The following is an 18,993-nucleotide window of genomic DNA, read 5'->3' on the forward strand; positions in this document are numbered from 1 at the left end:
TACAGAGAAAATTACTTATAATTACTTATTTGAGCAATTTGTATTTAAATAATTGTATTATTACTGTTTTTTATGAAACCAGATAGATGGACTTATTATATTCCAGCAGAAATGCCACACACACACTTCACTCAGTAGAAGTACAGATACTTAAGTGAAAGTAAAGAAGTTTGTTCTCTGACATGAACTTCAGTAAAAAGCGTGAAAGTGAAACCAAACTCAACATAGAGCATGAAGAATAAATATTCTTGTAAAAGTTTTAAAGTAATTCTGGTGTTTTAAATGACGCAAATCATCAGGACACCAAACGGAACCGTTGCTGTTTCCACACGGACGGTTATTGCGGTGATACCGGAGAAACTGTTCCTCTCCTAACTTTTATACGGATTACAGAATAAAATATTTATTTTTTATGTAAATTGTTTTGTTTTTTTAAGTAGACATTTTGAGCTTTCTATTTATAATTAAACAGAAATGCGCTCTGCATTATTCACTCGTTAATAAAATAAAAGTGCTGAATTGGCATTTTGACAGCCCTAATTAGTACATTCATAAAAAAAACTAATTAAAATGTTGTTCTCTAATGAATGTATTCAGGGTGAAGATCCACCATGTAGAACACAAGCAAAGAAAAGATGATGATGATGATGATCAGTCATGTTCTCATCACTGACTCCCTCTGTCTCATCCACGTTAACCCCAGACTTCTTACTGCCTTCTGCCTGCTCACTGTGAGCTTCAGAAACTAGTCTACGTCTGTGGTGTGAGAGACAGGAAATGATGCACCAGTGGACTGAAAAAGCTGCACAATGACAGGAAACTGGTTGATGGTCTGAAAACAGTCTGAAAAATATTGACGTCACCAATTAGATTAAAACTAAAGTTTGGAGTCTGGTGTGAAAATATAAGTAGAAAGTACAGATATTTGTGTCAATATTTAATGAGTGAAAGTAAAAAGTTGTCCGAAAAATAATCAGTGAAGTAAAATATTGATTCCAGAAAAATCTACTTAAATCCAGTAACAAGGTATTTGTTCTTTATTACTTCCCTCTTCTGTATTCCAGAGTAAGTGAAATTAGACACTTCGTGTAGTTTATTACCATTTGTTTGCGCTGTCACAAAGTAAAAAAACACAAAATATGTAATAATTATTATTATTTTTTGTTTTAGTTAACTAAATTGTTTTATGAAATTTAAAAAAATTAAAAAACAGGACGAGGTCCCACCGAGATTTGAACTCGGATCGCTGGATTCAAAGTCCAGAGTGCTAACCATTACACCATGGGACCAAGCACGTGCGTAGAAGCAGAAACCGTTTCCTATAAATAGTCCAATGTTTTTAAACTATAATTGTAAAATCTATTTTGAGATGATTTTTAATAAACAGAGACTTTTTTAGAGGTTTAAATGATAATATATTGATGAATAATAATAACTAACTAATCGTGGCTAATCCTGTCCTCGATTCAGTGAAACTTCCAGAATGCGTTAACGATTAAAGTAATAGACGTCTGAATAGTAATCTGTCATTTATTTATTTATAATGAGCGCATCTACAGTAAATTCGGGTTATAATCAGCTTTTTCTAGCTGTTCGGGTAACAAGCTCGAAGGACAGACAACATGTAGTTCCTCGGAATAACCGACAGAGGGTGCTGTTGCCATTTTAAAAAAGAGGCGACAGTAGAAAACCGCGCTGCTCGGAACCGCGATAATAAACTATAATCATTTTCTTTATATGTGTTTTAAATAATAATCACAGATATCTTACAGCGCAAGGGGACTTCATTTAACATTCTTAATCAGATTTAGGCAAAAAAAGGACCCATCATAACTACCATGCTAAAAAAAAGAGTCATTTGGGAGTTAAAAGAACCGACTCTTTAATATGACTCACTGAAATTTCCATCCATAATTATAAAAGAAATTATTCAAAAAACAAAATTCCATCAAAATGTTTTAGTTACATCATTTTGACGTGATTAAACTGATTAACAACATTAAAAAATCTGACTAAAACACATGAAAGTATCTATTATATGGGACTTGATGATATGTTGCTGGAGCATGGATGGAAGGAGTCTCCAGTGTCAGAGGAAAGCTGTATTTATGAGGGGTTCTGGTTTACAGAGGGTTTTATAGGGGTTTTATTGGGGATATTTCTATTGTCTGTTTAGTTTTTAAAGACAGAATAAATTCTGGCCGTCTGTTTGGGTTAGATGATGAATCCTGGGAGATATTTATTGTTTTTATTATTTTGATTTAATTTTGATTTGTAAATAAATCAATAAAATTCATTTTCTATTTTGTAGCCCATTTTGATTTGCTAATGTAGTATTTGATGATGATCACTGCAAATCTTTCCTTTCCTTTCTCTTTTATATTTTTTATCGCAATACAATGAAATATCGTGATCCAGTTTCAGGTTCGTATCGTCCCACACCTTCGTCACTACACTGCAGCTGTTTTAAAGGTTTTGAACCTTTTTGAAGTTTGGAAGAGATTGAGGTTTTATTTATTTATTCATTCATTTATTTATTTATATTTCTAATTGGGCATGTGATCATGTGACCGGCTCCGTGTTGGTATTCGTGACTCATGAAGGATGTTTTCTGTTCTATTTCTGTTCTTCAAACGAACAATTCAGACTCCCGGCGACATTCTTTTCTCTTTTCCTGGACTTTTTTGTTTTGTTTTATGTCGTGGCTGTAAATATGCACCAACAATCAGCTCAAAATAACCAGTAAATAAAAACATACATACTGAATTTAAGAAAGAAAGAAAGTCCTCTCATTTATCTTCTTGACCTGCTCTACAGCATGGTGTGTTGGAGAACTTGATAAAAGCCCTGCACCAGTTCTTTCACATTCCACTCTGCTCTCTTCCATGCTGCATGCTGATTGGCTGGGCCTCCTTGACCTTTAACCCACAGTGATGCAATGCCATTGTAAAGCTGTTTTTCTCCTGCACATTCCAGCGCAGTGTTTGTGTTCTCGCCGGAGTTCATGGCCTGTTGCATCACGTACCTACACCGAGCACGTGCACACGAGATGGACAGACGGAGGACAAGAAAAAAACAGATCAAAGACCTTTTGAGCAGGAGGAATGAGAGGTTTTTACCAATGGAACATCAGAACACTTTTAGGGATTTCCTGCTTTTGTAACTTTAATACTTTACATTATACATTATATAGAAAAAAGAACGTATTGGTACACATGATTTTCCATCCAAACCGCTTTCATTGGGAACTTATTTTACATCATGTTTTTCTTTAAAGGAGCGCTCTGTTATATTTTTTATATTTATATTTAGCGCTCTCTGCTGCCTCACAGCTGAACTGCACTTGCAAAAAAAAAACATTCAATGTTTAACAGTTTGTTCATGCAGGAGGCGGAGCTTATTTATGGTCCAGAAACAAACACAAGCAGAAGCCTGAGTTGAAGCAACAAGCAAATTCTTTTTTTTTTACTTCAGTATAAAAGTTTTTATGTTAATGTGGGTTTACACACACACACACACACACACACACACAAAAAAAACCAAAAAAAACAACAGCAAAATATAAAATATCACACTTCTCTGGAATGGCAAAAATATTACAATTTATTTAAAATAAAATGTATTTAACATAATATATAAATGTCATAATTAAATAAAATATTGAACAAAAATAAATATATTAATAATGTAATAAATACTTTTTTTAATATTGTTGTGTAATAATAATAATTATAATAGTTGTGCTTTGCCAATTTAATTTACACATTTTTAACACTAACACATTCAACAATTAATAAATAATAATAATTTCATTCATTCTATTTGAAATAAATGTAATCACACACACATAATGGAATCTTCATGGTCATGGCTTTTATTTAATGCTCCCTGAACTCCAGGTATACAAACACAGATTCGGAGGTGGAGCTAATTATATCCTTGAACATGGAAATGAGTAAACAGTGTACGTACGTGGGATTATATTTCATCCTTGCTTGCTACCTAAAGCTAGCTAAGTAGCTGAGTAGGTCACATTCGTCTGAAAGGAACCGCTAACAATCGTTCACGTTAGAATGATAAGTATCGGGACCCGACTTTTCCGAACATATGTCCTTTTTTTCCCCCCCAAACTGTTGGAGGCACACAATTGTGTAGGACGTCTTTGGATTCAGGACCATGACATTTTCCCTTCACTTGAACTAGGAGACTCAAACCTGTTCCAGCATTACAATGCCTCTAATTGTTGTCATGGCAACGTTGAGCAATTTGATGCTCAATAACGAAAGGAAAAATCTAAGACTGCCATCTCGTCTTCATCCTGCCGTATACACGTCCACAGAGACAGAACATCGCAGTCCTGCAGAATTACACGTGACGTGACGTGACGTTCGAGCGTGTTAAATTATTTGTAATGATTTGTATTACACACTGTAACTCGGTTGTCATGTAGAAATTATTCGGTTTGAACAGAAAGACTGATTAGAGTGTAGTGATCATAAACACACTCATGCAAGAGGGCTCGAGACAATAGGGTGCACACACACACACACACATACACACACAGACACACACACAGACACACACACACGCAGGCTGTTGAGTGGTGGACAGATGGAAACAGGATAACGGAAAGCCAACGCCTCCTAAACACCCCCACCCCCACCCACCCCCCAATGCACAATACCACCTCGTAGCTCACTGCTCGCCTCAGCGTGGCCTCTTCCTCTCATTCCAACACATCAGCTTTCTGTTTTTTTCCTCTCTTCCCTTCACCTCGTGCTCTGACATTCACGCCAAACTGAACAGCTCTGCCCTTGGCGTAACCCCATACACACACACACGCACACACACACACACACACACATTCATACATGCATACATACATAAATTCAGGCTTAGATGCATGCAACCATTTTCTACTGGGGCTCATGCAAGGGTACACACACACACACACACACACACACACACACACACACACACACACTCACACACTCACACACACACCAACAGAACGGACGCATCCCTCCAGGACTGCATTATTGCACAATTCATGGACACACCCATGTGAAAGAGAAGCCCACAAGTGCACTGACCCACATCGGCACGCGTTCAAAACATCTCCCGAGGTTGCCAGATCCGCCAGTTCAATGTTGTAAATCCTTCCTTAAATTAATCATGTACAAAGGAAGGAGACACCGTTACTACACTGAAGGTGATTATTTTCCTGGAGCGTTGTATCCCTCTTACACTACTGAAAATTCACACGCAATTCTATTTTTTATATACAGCATGAAGGCATGTCATTTTCAATCTGGTCTTGTTTACGTTATAACAGCTGTCCAGTGTTTATATACAGTTATAACAGCTGTTCAGTGCTTCTATACAGTTATAACAGCTGTCCAGTGCTTATATAGTTATAACAGCTGTCCAGTGCTTATATACAGGTATAACAGCTGTCCAGTGCTTATATAGAGTTATAACAGCTGTCCAGTGCTTCTATACAGTTATAACAGCTGTCCAGTGTTTATATACAGTTATAACAGCTGTCCAGTGTTTATATACAGTTATAACAGCTGTCCAGTGTTTATATACAGGTATAACAGCTGTCCAGTGCTTATATACAGTTATAACAGCTGTCCAGTGCTTATATAGAGTTATAACAGCTGTCCAGTGTTTATATACAGTTATAACAGCTGTCCAGTGTTTATATACAGTTATAACAGCTGTCCAGTGTTTATATACAGGTATAACAGCTGTCCAGTGCTTATATACAGTTATAACAGCTGTCCAGTGCTTATATAGAGTTATAACAGCTGTCCAGTGCTTATATAGAGTTATAACAGCTGTCCAGTGCTTATATACAGTTATAACAGCTGTCCAGTGCTTATATACAGTTATAACAGCTGTCCAGTGCTTCTATACAGTTATAACAGCTGTCCAGTGTTTCCCTACCTTAGCTTTTCTTTTATCTCTCCCCCTTTATTTAGTTTGATAAACAAAATTAAACAAACATCCTGTTTTCTGTTGTTACTTTGAAAAAAAAAGCGAAAGTTCTGACGCTGGAGACTCGTTCCACAGACGGTAAATAAAGTTCTTATTTGAAGAATACGTCGTCATAGCGATGGTGTATTTGAATGAGTTTATTATTAGATGTGCATGTTCCCCTGTGAATGAACTGTTGCTATGAAAACTGTAACACACAAAAACACAGTTGGTGATAGAAATGATGTTTCTCAGTGTGTAGTTTTTTTGTTGTGGTCCAGATCTGGCAACCATGCATTTAATCTGCAACACTGGTGAAGTGGATATATGTATGTATATAAATATATATACATATTCAGCAGTGAAAATGAAAGTCATTCTTGATAAATTCCTGAGGCAAGAGGAATAGAAGAGTCAGGGAAGTACACTGAGTTATTATTGCCACCTTTGAGTTTTTCAGGGGTAGGTGTGTAGTGTGGTTAGTTTGGGGTGGGTTAGTCATGCTGGTGGGGGGGCAGGAGGAGTGGTCAGTGGGGGTTAGGGGAGGTGTTCAGGGCTTGTGGCAAGGGGGTGATGTGGAGTGTATAGGTTGGGGGCCAGGGCCAGTAGTACTGGGGGGTAGATCTAGGTAAAGGGGAGGTCTAGGGGAAGGGGAGATCTAGGAAAAGGGGAGATCTAGGGGAAGGGTAGGTCTATGGGGAGGGAAGTTCTAGAGAGAGGGCAGGTCTAGGGGAAGGGTAGATCTAGGGCAGGGGTCAGCAACCCGCAGCTCCGGAGCCGCATGCGGCTCTTTCATCCCTCTTCTGCGGCTCCCTGTGGCTTTGGAAAATAAATAATGAGTATTAATTAAAATTTATTTTATTTTAGTACGTTACTTTTTAAAATGTAATTCTAAATTTGAAGATTTTGGTGATCTTGTAAAATCTAAATAAAACGTGTTAAAGTTTTTTGTTGCTCTTCATATGCGTCACAACCGCTAATATGCGACAGCCACCAGCACGCGACTTCTTAAACTTTTTAACCCCAGGTAGGCCAACTATGGAGAATTCTAAGAAAAGAAAAGTGTCTGAAGAAAACAGAATGTTTAATGCTACGTGGGCAGATTCATATGCTTTCACTGTTGACCAGACTGGTTTACCAGTATGCTTAATATGTAATGAGAAACTAGCAAACAACAAAAAGTCAAATGTCGCAAGACATTTCCAGAATAAACAAGCAGCCTTTTCATTTTTCTGTGAAATAGTCCTTTTATTATTCAGGTTGACAGCTGACTGCTTGCACCAGTAAAAGGATGATGGCACACAGAAGAGGACGGCATTTTTGGTTTGCTGCCGGTGGATAATTTATGTTAGGTGTTCTTTTCATAAATACAAGAAGGACTCAAATAGACATTGAGTATTTTACTTGAAAGTAACCTTCAACCCAATGTCTTTTTTTAAGGAGTTCAAAATTGTTTTTGTTGCATGCAGAAATGTAATTTCATTTTCTCTGCAGTTCATTGATTTCATAAATGCAACACATTATGGTTTGATTATACATAGCATAAAGGCAAAAAAAAAAAACGTTACATGTAGTGTTATTTCAATTTAAATGTCAAAAGGGTTTTGTGGCTCCCAGTGTTTTCTTTTTTGTGGGAAACAGGGCCAAATGGCTCTTTGTGTGGTGAAGGTTGCCGACCACTGATCTAGGGGAAGGGTAGGTTTATGGGAAGGGGAGGTCTAGGAAAAGGGTAGGTCTAGGGGAAGGGGAGATCAAGGGGAAGGGTAGGTCTCGGGGAAGCGGAGGTCTAGGGAAAGGGTAGGTCTAGGGGAAGGGGAGATCTAGGGGAAAGGAAGGTCTAGGGGAAGTGGAGATCTAGGGAAGGGAGGTCTAGGGGAAGGGTAGATCTAGGGGAAGGGAAGGTCTAGGGGAAGGGTAGATCTAGGGGAAGGGTAGGTCTAGAGAACGGGTAGGTAGGGGAAGGGTAGGTCTTGGGGAAGGGTGGATCTAGGGGAAGGGGAGGTCTAGGGAAAGGGTAGGTATAGGGGAAGGGGAGATCTAGGAAAAGGGTAGCTCTAGGGGAAGGGTAGGTCTAAAGAAGGGTAGCTCTAGGGAAGGGTGGATCTAGGGAAGGGTAGGTCTAGGGAAGCAGAGGTCTAGGGAAAGGGTAGGTCTAGGGGAAGGGTAGGTCTAGGGGAAGGGTAGGTCTAGGGAAAGGGGAGATCTAGGGGAAGGGTAGGTCTAGGGAAAGGGTAGGTCTAGGGGTAGGGGAGGTCTAGGGAAAGGGTAGGTCTAGGGGAAGGGGAGATCTAGGGGAAGGGTAGATCTAGAAGAAGGGTAGGTCTAGGGAAAGAGGCGGTCTAGAGGAAGGGGATGTCTAGGGGAAGGGGGGTCTTGGGGAAGGGGAGGTCTAGGGGTATATGGGGTGGTTGGTTCATGTCCCTTGAACATACTATCACTAATAAAGTGTTGATCCTGTGAGAGGCCATGCTGTTTTTGATGGTCACTTGCAGAATGCAGGGTTGATGATGATGATGATGATGATAATGATGATGATAATGCTGTATTGTTTAGTATCTGGGAGGAAATAAATTATACACCACACCACAGTGACCAGTTTGTGTGAATAAACAGGACAGACTCTCTTAAGATGGAAATCCGGGGATCTGGCAACTCTATACATCCCGTGACTCTCACGTTTATGAAACCTGCTTATTATGATGATGATGATGATGATGATGATGATGATGATATTTAGGCTGAATGTTGGAGCGGAAGCACGGTGGTTGTATGACATGATGTGATGCGAATCACGGCGTTTAATTCGGTTTCATTTTGTGCTATTTCTGTATTGCGGCGCTTTCTCGCGCGCACCGAGCGAGTTGTTTACCTCCTTGGCTGCGTGACGTCACGACACACCCCTCGTGCGCGTACGTGTGTGTGTGTGTGTGTGTGTGTGTTTTGGGAGGGAGTCGTCCCGGAACGTCGGAACGTGTGCGCGCGGGCGCGCGCTTGTGTGTGTGTGTGTGTGTGTGGCACGGCCGGTGGGTGCGTGCGCAGGATCCGAGCACGAGCTTTTTTATTTTTTCCTCGCTGGAGTTCGACCTGTGCGCATTTTTTTTTTACGTAGGTTCAAAGTTTGTGCGTGTTTCTGTACACACGCTCCGGTCAGCAGGCGCGCGCTCTGCGGTGTATTTCACAAATACACACACGTGTATAATCTTCATCATTCGCGCGCGAGGACCGAGAAGAACAGAATCACATTTCTGCTGCGTCTCATCAGCGTTTCTCCTCCTCCTCCTCCTCCTCCACGCCTCGGTGTGTGTGTGTGTGTGTGTGTGTGTGTGCGCGCGCCTATAGCTGGCGCCAACTTCTCGCCATAGGAATGAGATAAACACGCGCACGTACAGTACGTTCAAGAAGGAGGAGAAGAAGAAGAAGAAGAAGAAAGAGGAGGGGAAAAAATCTCAGAAAAGTTCCAGGGGGACGTGATAGCACGAGACAGAGAAGAGAAAGAGAGAAAACAAGCAGAAAACGGAAGGAGAGAAGTAAATAGTGAGAGAAGGTTAAACAGAGAAGGTTGCAGGAGCGGAAGTGGAGATTTAAAAAGAAAAAGCAAAACGAGGAGGCGCGAGACACAAACAACAACAACACAACCGACAGCGCTGTAGTGCTCATGATGAGGTAACAACCAGATTATTATTATTATTATTATTATTATTATTATTAATCTCCGTCTTGGCGCGCGCGTGTCGCTTTTTTGCTCCTTGTGCGCGCGCTGAATATGATCTGAACTTCAGTGTCCTGTGCACGAGGAACTTTTAGGCTACACTGTTACACCGTGTTTTGTGTGTGTGTGTGTGTGTGTGTGTGTGGGTAGGTTGCATTAATGCACGTGCACGCGGGAAAAAAAAAGAAAAGCGGGGAGAAAAAACGGTTCGCGGAAACGAGGGGAGGAAAAACACAGCGACGGAGAAGAGAAAGAAGAAGAGAAGCGCGCGCACGGACACGCACACTGATGTGAAAAGAGAAATGCAAAGGAACTCGGGTAAGGAGAGAGAGAGAGAGAGAGAGAGAGAGAGGTCCTGTTAGCACTGCAGCTTCCTCCTGCAGCCATTTGCAGCTGCGACATCATATAGGACACACACACACACACACACACACACACACACACACACACTGTGTGAACTTCCCTTTTGACATCTTTATAATCAGTGTTTCTCATTTCTTTTTTTAATGATGAACATTGTAAAGTGCACAGAAACACATTTGATGTGAACTGATTTATAAAAGGGGACACGTGTATTCAGGACTTCACTCTGAAATATAAAAGAAAAGGGAAATTTTATACATTTTTGTAACGTTTTATTTATTTTTAAGAAATGTAAAAAAATCCAGGTTAAAAGTAATGAATAATTATATATCTATTTTTAGCGACGTGTTTTTTTTTTATTGAATTAATTAGTAAAAACGATCTTTTTCCGTTTATATTTATACTTTACACTCTTTCTTTTCTTTCCATCGCAGAAAACCAGAACATCGTGTTTACGTGGTGATTAAGAAGTAAAGGTCACACCTGAATCAAAAATAACTTCATTTACATGTTTTTTCATGAACTACAGGCCTGATTAATTTATAATATGAATATGCAAATGATCAGCACTTAATTAAAATATCTGTCATCCTATTGGCTGATGGATGGATGAGTATTCGGGAGATAAGTTTTTATTCCCAGAAACACAACACTGAAATGTAACCGAGTTAAAAGCACTTTAGGTTTATAGAGAAAATAATAAATAAATATTTACAGGACAAAAATAAATATTATTATATTAAATACGGATCGTTTCGTTTGACTCGATTCTCTGACAGTTCTGATTGGTTCTGGAGTTCTGGATTCTGATTGGAGTAGCGTTGATTTACAGGTCTTTATCATATGTTAGCATTTCCATAGCAACGGCTCGTTCACAGGGACTCGAACTCTCGTGTTATTTGTCACGTTTATGTAAGGAGTCTCCAGTGTCAGACGTGTAGACGAGGGGAAACGAGGTTTCAGTTTCAGAGACGCCCCTGAGGGAGCGATCGACGTCAGGTGCAGAAACGTACGTGGGAAAAACCCGAGAATTTCCTGTTCAGATGTAACTATAATCAGATAAAAAAACATTATTATTAAATTAATTTTATTCTTGAGTTGTAATTATGGTAACTGTAACGTCGCTTTATCATATCACACACTACAGTCTCTGATTATTTTTCTGGTTCAGCGACACACGCGCACACACACACACACACACACACACACACACACACACACACACACACTATTATATTCCTGACCTTTATTCTTGCTTAATGTGTGGTGATTAATATACACAGTGTGTTTTTAATATCTGACACCTGTGTTAGTGGAGGCTTGTAAAATTAGACCACACACACACACACACACACACACACACACACACACACACACACACTACTGTTAAGTTGCATTAGCTCAGTGTTGATCGCAGGCTCTGAAGTGGCTGCTGCTGTGATGAAACCTGTGTGTGTGTGTGTGTGTGTGTGTGTGTGTGTGTGTGTGTGTGTGTGTGTGTGCTGTATAATCACACCACCCTTTATCAGACTGAGATCTGTTTATTTATTCTGTACAAAGTTCCAAAACATCTGGAACAGGAACTCCTCTTGTCTTTGGTACATGGTGGAGATTTACAGAGTTGGAGATTCACCTGAACGAGAAGAACCAAATCTGTTCCAGCACTAAATGCCGCTCCATGGAGATCTGCTTTCCATGTTTTGGAAGATGTGGAAGATCTCCTGCTATAGAACTCCAACCCTATTGAACATGGATGAATGTGGCTGAAAGAATCTCCACAAAATCCAGTGGAACATCTTCCCTTATTACAGCTGATGATATCAGCACATGGAGATTAATGTGGAATGGGATGATGAAAAAGAGGCACATAGCAATCTTATGGTCAGGTGTCCACAGGTTTCACCGTATCGTGTACTTCGTTTGAAATGAATGGTGTGAAAAGTAGTGAAATGTCTGTTTTTTTTATTTTTATTTTTTATTACGCTACCTGAGAGTCGAAGCACTCCCTTCACACGAGTCACCACCCTGCTGTGATCCAAACCGCCAGCAAGCGTTCCTATTAACGGTTGCCATAGTAACACATTATCAGTAGGTCTCACTACTAGGGTTTCACTTTTGACAAGTGTCTTCAAATGGACAAACAGGTAACCCACGTCTATGACGTCATGTGACTCATTCAACTCGAAACAAATGACTTTAAAGTCCACACTACGGCATCGAATCGGGTTTTAGTTCCTCGCGAGATCAAAAACGTTGTTGAGGGAAAAGAAAAGGTCCAATACATTCGAGGACATTTTATCTCGTCTGGTTCGTGCCGATCTGCTCGTGCTGAGTTGGAAGATGTTTGATGGCTCAGGTGTAGGAAGATCCGGTGGGATTTATTACACTAGAGGTTACTTCACTGATGAGCAACAATTCAATCAGATCAAAACCTGATACTTTTTCCCCATGATGATGATGATGATGATGATGATGATGGTGTGTTTAATCACTTTCTATCTTCTATTTTCAACTGAGCAGTTGAGGGCCTTGTTTAAGGGCCCAGCAGTAGCAGTTTGGTGTTGGTGATGTTTGTAACCTTCCAAACCACAGTCCAATACCATAACCACTGAGCTTCCACCTCCCAGCTAGCGTGTTGCTAGGAGCTAGGTCAGCTAGCTGTGACGAGCGAGGTATATTTATTTAACTGTTACAGATTTGGCAACTTGAAATCTCAAATAAATCGAAAGATCAGAAGTCACTTCTGTGTTCACTCGAGCGGCCATTTTGTTTTGACGTTATTTTCTGAACTCAGGTTACGAGAACACGTTCCCGACTTCCCAAGCAGGATTTCTGATCGATTGTGAAGTTGATTTCTTCATTGCTGTTTGATTTATTTGATTTTCAATCCCACCTTAGCTAAGGTTGACAATCGCCATGGTAACTGTATCACTTCCCAGCCTCGCCCGTCACTTCTGCAAGTTCCTGTTTTGTTTATTTATTTTTTTTAAACATGCCTTTTTAAAAATAAACGTCTCCATGTTTCGTAGATGTATCACCGCGTCGAGGTCTACGCACGATACGGGGAAAAAAACAACGTTTTTGAAATGAAATACCACTGTATGAAATAAGCCCCGGTGTGGAGGCCTGGAAACAATTGGGCGTCATGGTTACGGCCAGATGTAGCTCCTGTAATGATGTCATCGAAACACGGCCTAGTGTTTGTATTATTATTGTGATTGTGTTTGTTTCTGCGCTAGGAACGCGCGTGTGTGTGTGTGTGTGTGTGTGTGTGTGTGTGCGCCATTTATGTAACTGTAGAAAGAAGCTGTTAGGCCTTGACTGGAGCGCTGTACAGAGGCCCGTGTAAGGGGAGGCTGTGTGTGTGTGTGTGTGTGTGTGTGTGTGTGTGTGTGTGTGTGTGTGTGTGTGTTCTTTCACGGGATAGAGAGACCCTGTACGGAAGTAAAAGAAAGCGAGGAAGGAGGAGTCGCTCATGCTCTTTGGTCATGTATGTTGTGTGTGTGTGTGTGTGCACATGCTTGAGTTACAGTGGAAGACAGGAGTAAACACACGGGGGGATTAGTGTTTTTGCTGATACACACCGGGACTTGGAGTGACGCTGATGTACGGTGTGAGTTTTTCCTCCACGTTTCTACCTTAGCATTTAGCCTGGGGAGGGGAGGGGAAGGGAGGGTAGGGGTAATTATGTAAGGGCAGGGGTGATTATGTAAGGGGTAATGCATGATGGGGCATGTTATTAAAGAAAAATAATCCACCCTGTGGTAGAGAGATGAAGAGGAGATACTGTTACTGCAGCAGGGTGGATTATTCTCCATGCTGTTTTACTGCTCTGATACCACACCAGTCAGACTTCTATTTCTATACACACAATTTTTATCTGTTTATTGTTACATTTTCTTTTTATTTCTCTTGAAATTAATACCACATAAATACAGCTGTCTTGTCACTAAGAAACCGCGATGAAACACAAATTGCTCAATGATTGGCTCACGGAGCTCTGTGCTGTTTTCTGATTGGCTCTTGAAGCTCTGAGCTGCTCTGCGATTGGCTCTTGAAGCTCTGAGCTGCTCTGTGATTGGCTCGTGAAGCTCTGAGCTGCTCTGCGATTGGCTCGTGAAGCTCTGAGCTGCTCTGTGATTGGCTCGTGAAGCTCTGAGCTGCTCTGTGATTGGCTCGTGAAGCTCTGAGCTGCTCTGTGATTGGCTCGTGAAGCTCTAAACTGCTCTGTGATTGGCTCGTGAAGCTCTGAGCTGTTCTGCGATTGGCTCGTGAAGCTCTGAGTTGCTCTGTGATTGGTTAGTAAAGCTCTGAGCTGCTCTGTGATTGGCTCGTGAAGCTCTGAGCTGCTCTGTGTTTGGCTCGTGAAGCTCTGAGCTGTTCTGCGATTGGCTCGTGAAGCTCTGAGTTGCTCTGTGATTGGCTTGGAAGCTCTGAGCTGCTCTGTGATTGGCTCGTGAAGCTCTGAGCTGCTCTGTGATTGGCTCGTGAAGCTCTGAGCTGCTCTGCGATTGGCTCGTGAAGCTCTGAGCTGCTCTGCGATTGGCTCGTGAAGCTCTGAGCTGCTCTGTGATTGGCTCGTGAAGCTCTGAGCTGCTCTGTGATTGGCTCGTGAAGCTCTGAGCTGCTCTGCGATTGGCTCGTGAAGCTCTGAGCTGCTCTGCGATTGGCTCGTGAGCTCTGACCTGCTCTGTGATTGGCTCTTGAAGCTCTGTGCTGTTCCACAATTGACCTGTAGAGCACCATGCACAGCACATTTCCAATAATTAAAAAAAGCTTATTAAGTGACAGACCGCATGTTTGTTTAGTCTCCGCCTCGCACGTTGAGAACACACAATAACAGGGGTGTAAAAAGGAATCGAGAGTTAGCGCAGTGTCACTGTGGCTGCTCGTGCTGTACTGGAAATACTATTTGTTTTGCTCATGCATAAAAACACTAAAGAATCCATCGTACCACCGTTAGCGGCTAATTTCTTTAGCATTTTATGTCCAGCGTTAAGAATTTCTCTTAAAGAAAAAGGAGAAAATCCTGATAATTCCTCATATCGAGAGAGTGAATGAATGAAGGATGGAAGCAATGAAGACATTTGTTAAAGGATGCTGAAATAATTAGAACAGTTAAGTAGATTGTATCTTTAGAACATTTTATAATAAATGTAAAACACACACACACTTACATACACACACACACACTTACATATACACACACACACGCACACACACACACACACACACACACACTTACATACACATCTGTATTACCCAAATGAGGTCTAACAAATGTTAACTATTTAATAAATTTTTTATTTATTTATTTAATTGTATTTAATAAATGTAATTTAATTGATCACTCAGTTTAATCAATCTTATAAAAAAGTGTATTAAAGTAATTTGATTAATTCTCTTTTATTTTGATCAAATATTAACATTTTAATTTACATTTTATTTAATCAAGTAGACATTTGATTTAAAATAATAAAAAAAATGTAAACTACAAATGTTGATTTTTAGAAAAGTTAATAATAATAATAAACTGCGACAAGCAATTATGTTTTGCATTTCTTCCCCCAACTGTACTGAAACCGTGACTTAAAACCCGAGGTACCGTGAGTTTTGTGTACCGTTACACTCGAACTCTAACAGCATTTCCTCAAATTAAACTGCGCAATATTACCAAGTGCAGTTTATTTGTTTAAGTGTCAATACTATTATTATTGCTTCCTTCTTATTTATTTATATTCTGAACTGTATGTATTTGTACTGTGTCTCTGCTTCACATTTCTGCTGCTATAACATTTCCCCAGTGTGGGACTAATGAAGGTTTATCTCATCCTACAATCCAACTATTATTTGTGAAATTATTATTTGTGTGCAACAGATAATTCATATTAAAAACACATTCATTACTTTTTTATATTCAATTGTAGCTTCTTTATTACATCCTCAATTTATTCTAGTTCATATTTTAGCTTATTTTCTATTTTCAGACTTTTTTTAAATAATTGAGACAAAATGTTTTCAAATTTACAAAAATTTACAATTCATTAATTACCAAAAAATAAATAAAATAAAATAAAGAACCAAAACAAAAAACAGGATTTAAGAGAATAAAAAGCGACATTTTTATGTATCGATTATTGATTTATTAACACTTCTTAATGTTCTTTTAAAAACAAACTTTATTTATTTAGGTTTTTATTTATATGTTTATTATTGCGTTGTTGTTTCTTGTATTGTTGGTTTCATATATATATATAAAAAGAGATAGGGTTACATAAATAAAGTGTGTTTGGTTGTGTGTGTGTGTGTGTGTGTGTGTGTGTGTGTGTGTGTGTGTTGGGGAGAGGAGTGAAGGACGAGGTCAGTGTTTCACTGTAGCTTTGACTGACGTGTGCGATGTGAAGCTTTCAATCTTCTGCACGTGATTCAGTTTCTCTAGCAGATGGATTCAGCCACAAGTTGTAGGAAAAACTGAGACGTTTAGTGGAAAATATCTTTTCTGAGTGTGTCTTAGTGGAGTCGTGTGTGTGAGTGTGTGTGTGTGTGTGTGTGTGTGTGTGTGTGTGTGTGTGTGTGTGTGTGTTTTGTAGGAAAAGGGAAAGAGAGAGAGAGAGAGAGAGAGAGAGAGAGACTGTAGTGCAGTCTTGCGAAGTCTCTGCTGAAGGGTTTGTTTAAGGACACCAGAATTTAATGTGTGTTCTGGACCTGAACTGACCCAACACACACACACACACACACACACACACACACACACACACACAGACTGGAGCTGGTATAAATGTTATTGGGGATGTGGGAAGGGTTATATGTGTGTGCATGTGTGTGTTGTGTGCATTTTGTGGAAAGTGTGTGTACTGTTTAGGTAGTTTATTTTGTGTTCATATTGTGTCTCTTTTGTGTGTGTGTTGAATGTGCTGTGTATGTGTTGTGTGTGTGTGTGTTGAATGTGCTGAGTGTGTGTGTGTGTGTGTGTGTGTGTGTGTGTTGAATGTGCTGAGTGTGTGTGTTGTGTGTTGAATGTGCTGTGTGTATGTGTTGTGTGTGTTGAATGTGCTGAGTGTGTGTTGTGTGTGTTGAATGTGCTGAGTGTGTGTTGTGTGTGTGTTGAATGTGCTGTGTGTATGTGTTGTGTGTGTGTTGAATGTGCTGAGTGTGTGTGTGTGTGTTGAATGTGCTGTGTGTATTTGTTGTGTTTGTTGAATGTGCTGAGTGTATATGTTGTGTGTGTTGAATGTGCTGTGTGTATATGTTGTGTGTGTTGAATATGCTGTGTGTATGTGTCGTGTGTGTTGAATGTGCTGAGTGTATGTGTCGTGTGTGTTAAATGTGCTGTGTGTATTTGTTGTGTTTGTTGAATGTGCTGAGTGTATGTGTTGTGTGTGTTAAATATGCTGTGTATGTGTTGTGTGTTGAATGTGCTGAGTGTATGTGTTGTGTGTTGAATGTGCTGAGTGTATGTGTTGTGTGTGTTGAATGTGCTGAGTGTGTGTTGTGTGTGTTGAATGTCCTGTGTATATTAAATATGTTGTGTGTGTCTATTGTGTATATTGAATCTACTGTGTTTGTGTGTTGTATATGTGTGTATATATATATATATATATATGTATGTATAGAATATGTTTTGTGTTTTGTGTATATTGAATATGCTGTGTGTTGTGTGTGTACGTGTTAAGCGAGTGTGTGAGTGTGTGTTGTGTGTGTTGAATGTGCTGAGTGTGTGTGTTGTGTGTGTTGAATGTGCTGTGTGTTGTGTGTGTGTTGAATGCTGTGTGTATGTGTTGTGTGTGTTGAATGTGCTGAGTGTGTGTATTGTGTGTGTTGAATGTCCTGTATATTAAATATGTTGTGTGTGTCTATTGTGTATATTGAATCTACTGTGTTTGTGTGTTGTATATGTGTGTATATATATATATATATATATGTATGTATGTATAGAATATGTTTTGTGTTTTGTGTATATTGATATGCTGTGTGTTGTGTGTATACGTGTTAAGCGAGTGTGTGAGTGTGTTAAATGGGATGTGTATATTATGTGTGTATTGAATGTGCTGTGTGTATTTGTTGTGTATGTTGAATGTGCTGTGTGTATTGTGTGTGTGTTGAATATTACTGAGTGTGTGTGTTGTGTATGTTGAATGTGCTTTGTGTATGTGTTGTGTGTGTTAAATGTGCTGTGTGTATTTGTTGTGTTTGTTGAATGCTGAGTGTATGTGTTGTGTGTGTGTTGAATGTACTGTGTGTATGTGTTGTGTATATTGAATGTGCTGTGTGTATGTGTTATGTTTGTTGAATGTGCTGTGTGTATTTGTTGTGTTTGTTGAATGTGCTAAATGTGTGTGTTGTGTATATTAAATGTGCTGTGTGTATTTGTTGTGTATGTTGAATGTGCTGAGTGTATGTGTTATGCGTGTTGAATGTGCTGTGTGTATGTGTTGTGTATATTGAATGTGCTGTGTATGTGTGTTGTGTGTGTACGTGTTAAGCGAGTGTGTGAGTGTGTTAAATGGGATATGTGTATTATGTGTGTGTTGAATGTGCTGTGTGTATGTGTCGTGTGTGTTAAATGTGCTGTGTGTATTTGTTGTGTTTGTTGAATGCTGAGTGTATGTGTTGTGTGTGTGTTGAATGTACTGTGTGTATGTGTTGTGTATATTGAATGTGCTGTGTGTATGTGTTATGTTTGTTGAATGTGCTGTGTGTATTTGTTGTGTTTGTTGAATGTGCTAAATGTGTGTGTTGTGTATGTTAAATGTGCTGTGTGTATTTGTTGTGTATGTTGAATGTGCTGAGTGTATGTGTTGTGTGTGTGTTGAATGTGCTGTGTGTATGTGTTGTGTATATTGAATGTGCTGTGTATGTGTGTTGTGTGTGTACGTGTTAAGCGAGTGTGTGAGTGTGTTAAATAGGATATATGTATTATGTGTGTGTTGAATATGCTG

The 18,993-nt window shown here is 39.7% G+C and overlaps 1 protein-coding gene and 1 non-coding gene across 3 annotated transcripts in view; one reads left to right on the plus strand and one right to left on the minus strand.

Moving 5' to 3' along the window:
* Window positions 1–1,217: 1,217 nt before the first annotated feature.
* trnaq-uug lies at window positions 1,218–1,289 on the minus strand. The gene has a single exon. It is a non-coding gene; the product is annotated as a tRNA-Gln (tRNA).
* A 7,658-nt stretch (window positions 1,290–8,947) lies between these two features.
* The window catches only part of vdrb (vitamin D receptor b), a 36,449-nt gene continuing 26,403 nt past the window's right edge, over window positions 8,948–18,993 (plus strand). The window contains exons 1-3 of one of the 2 annotated variants that reach the window (XM_046860602.1): window positions 8,948–9,645; window positions 9,842–10,009; window positions 10,489–13,667. Coding sequence is in view for 1 of the 2 variants with exons in the window: in XM_046860591.1 (XP_046716547.1) it covers window positions 9,994–10,009 (16 nt within the window). In the remaining variant the exon portion in view is untranslated. The remainder of the gene's footprint in view (window positions 9,646–9,841; window positions 10,010–10,488; window positions 13,668–18,993) is intronic. The other variant, XM_046860591.1, reaches the window with a different exon arrangement.

The sequence above is a fragment of the Silurus meridionalis genome, chromosome 1 (assembly GCF_014805685.1).
Source record: "Silurus meridionalis isolate SWU-2019-XX chromosome 1, ASM1480568v1, whole genome shotgun sequence".
Classification (NCBI taxonomy): domain Eukaryota; kingdom Metazoa; phylum Chordata; class Actinopteri; order Siluriformes; family Siluridae; genus Silurus; species Silurus meridionalis.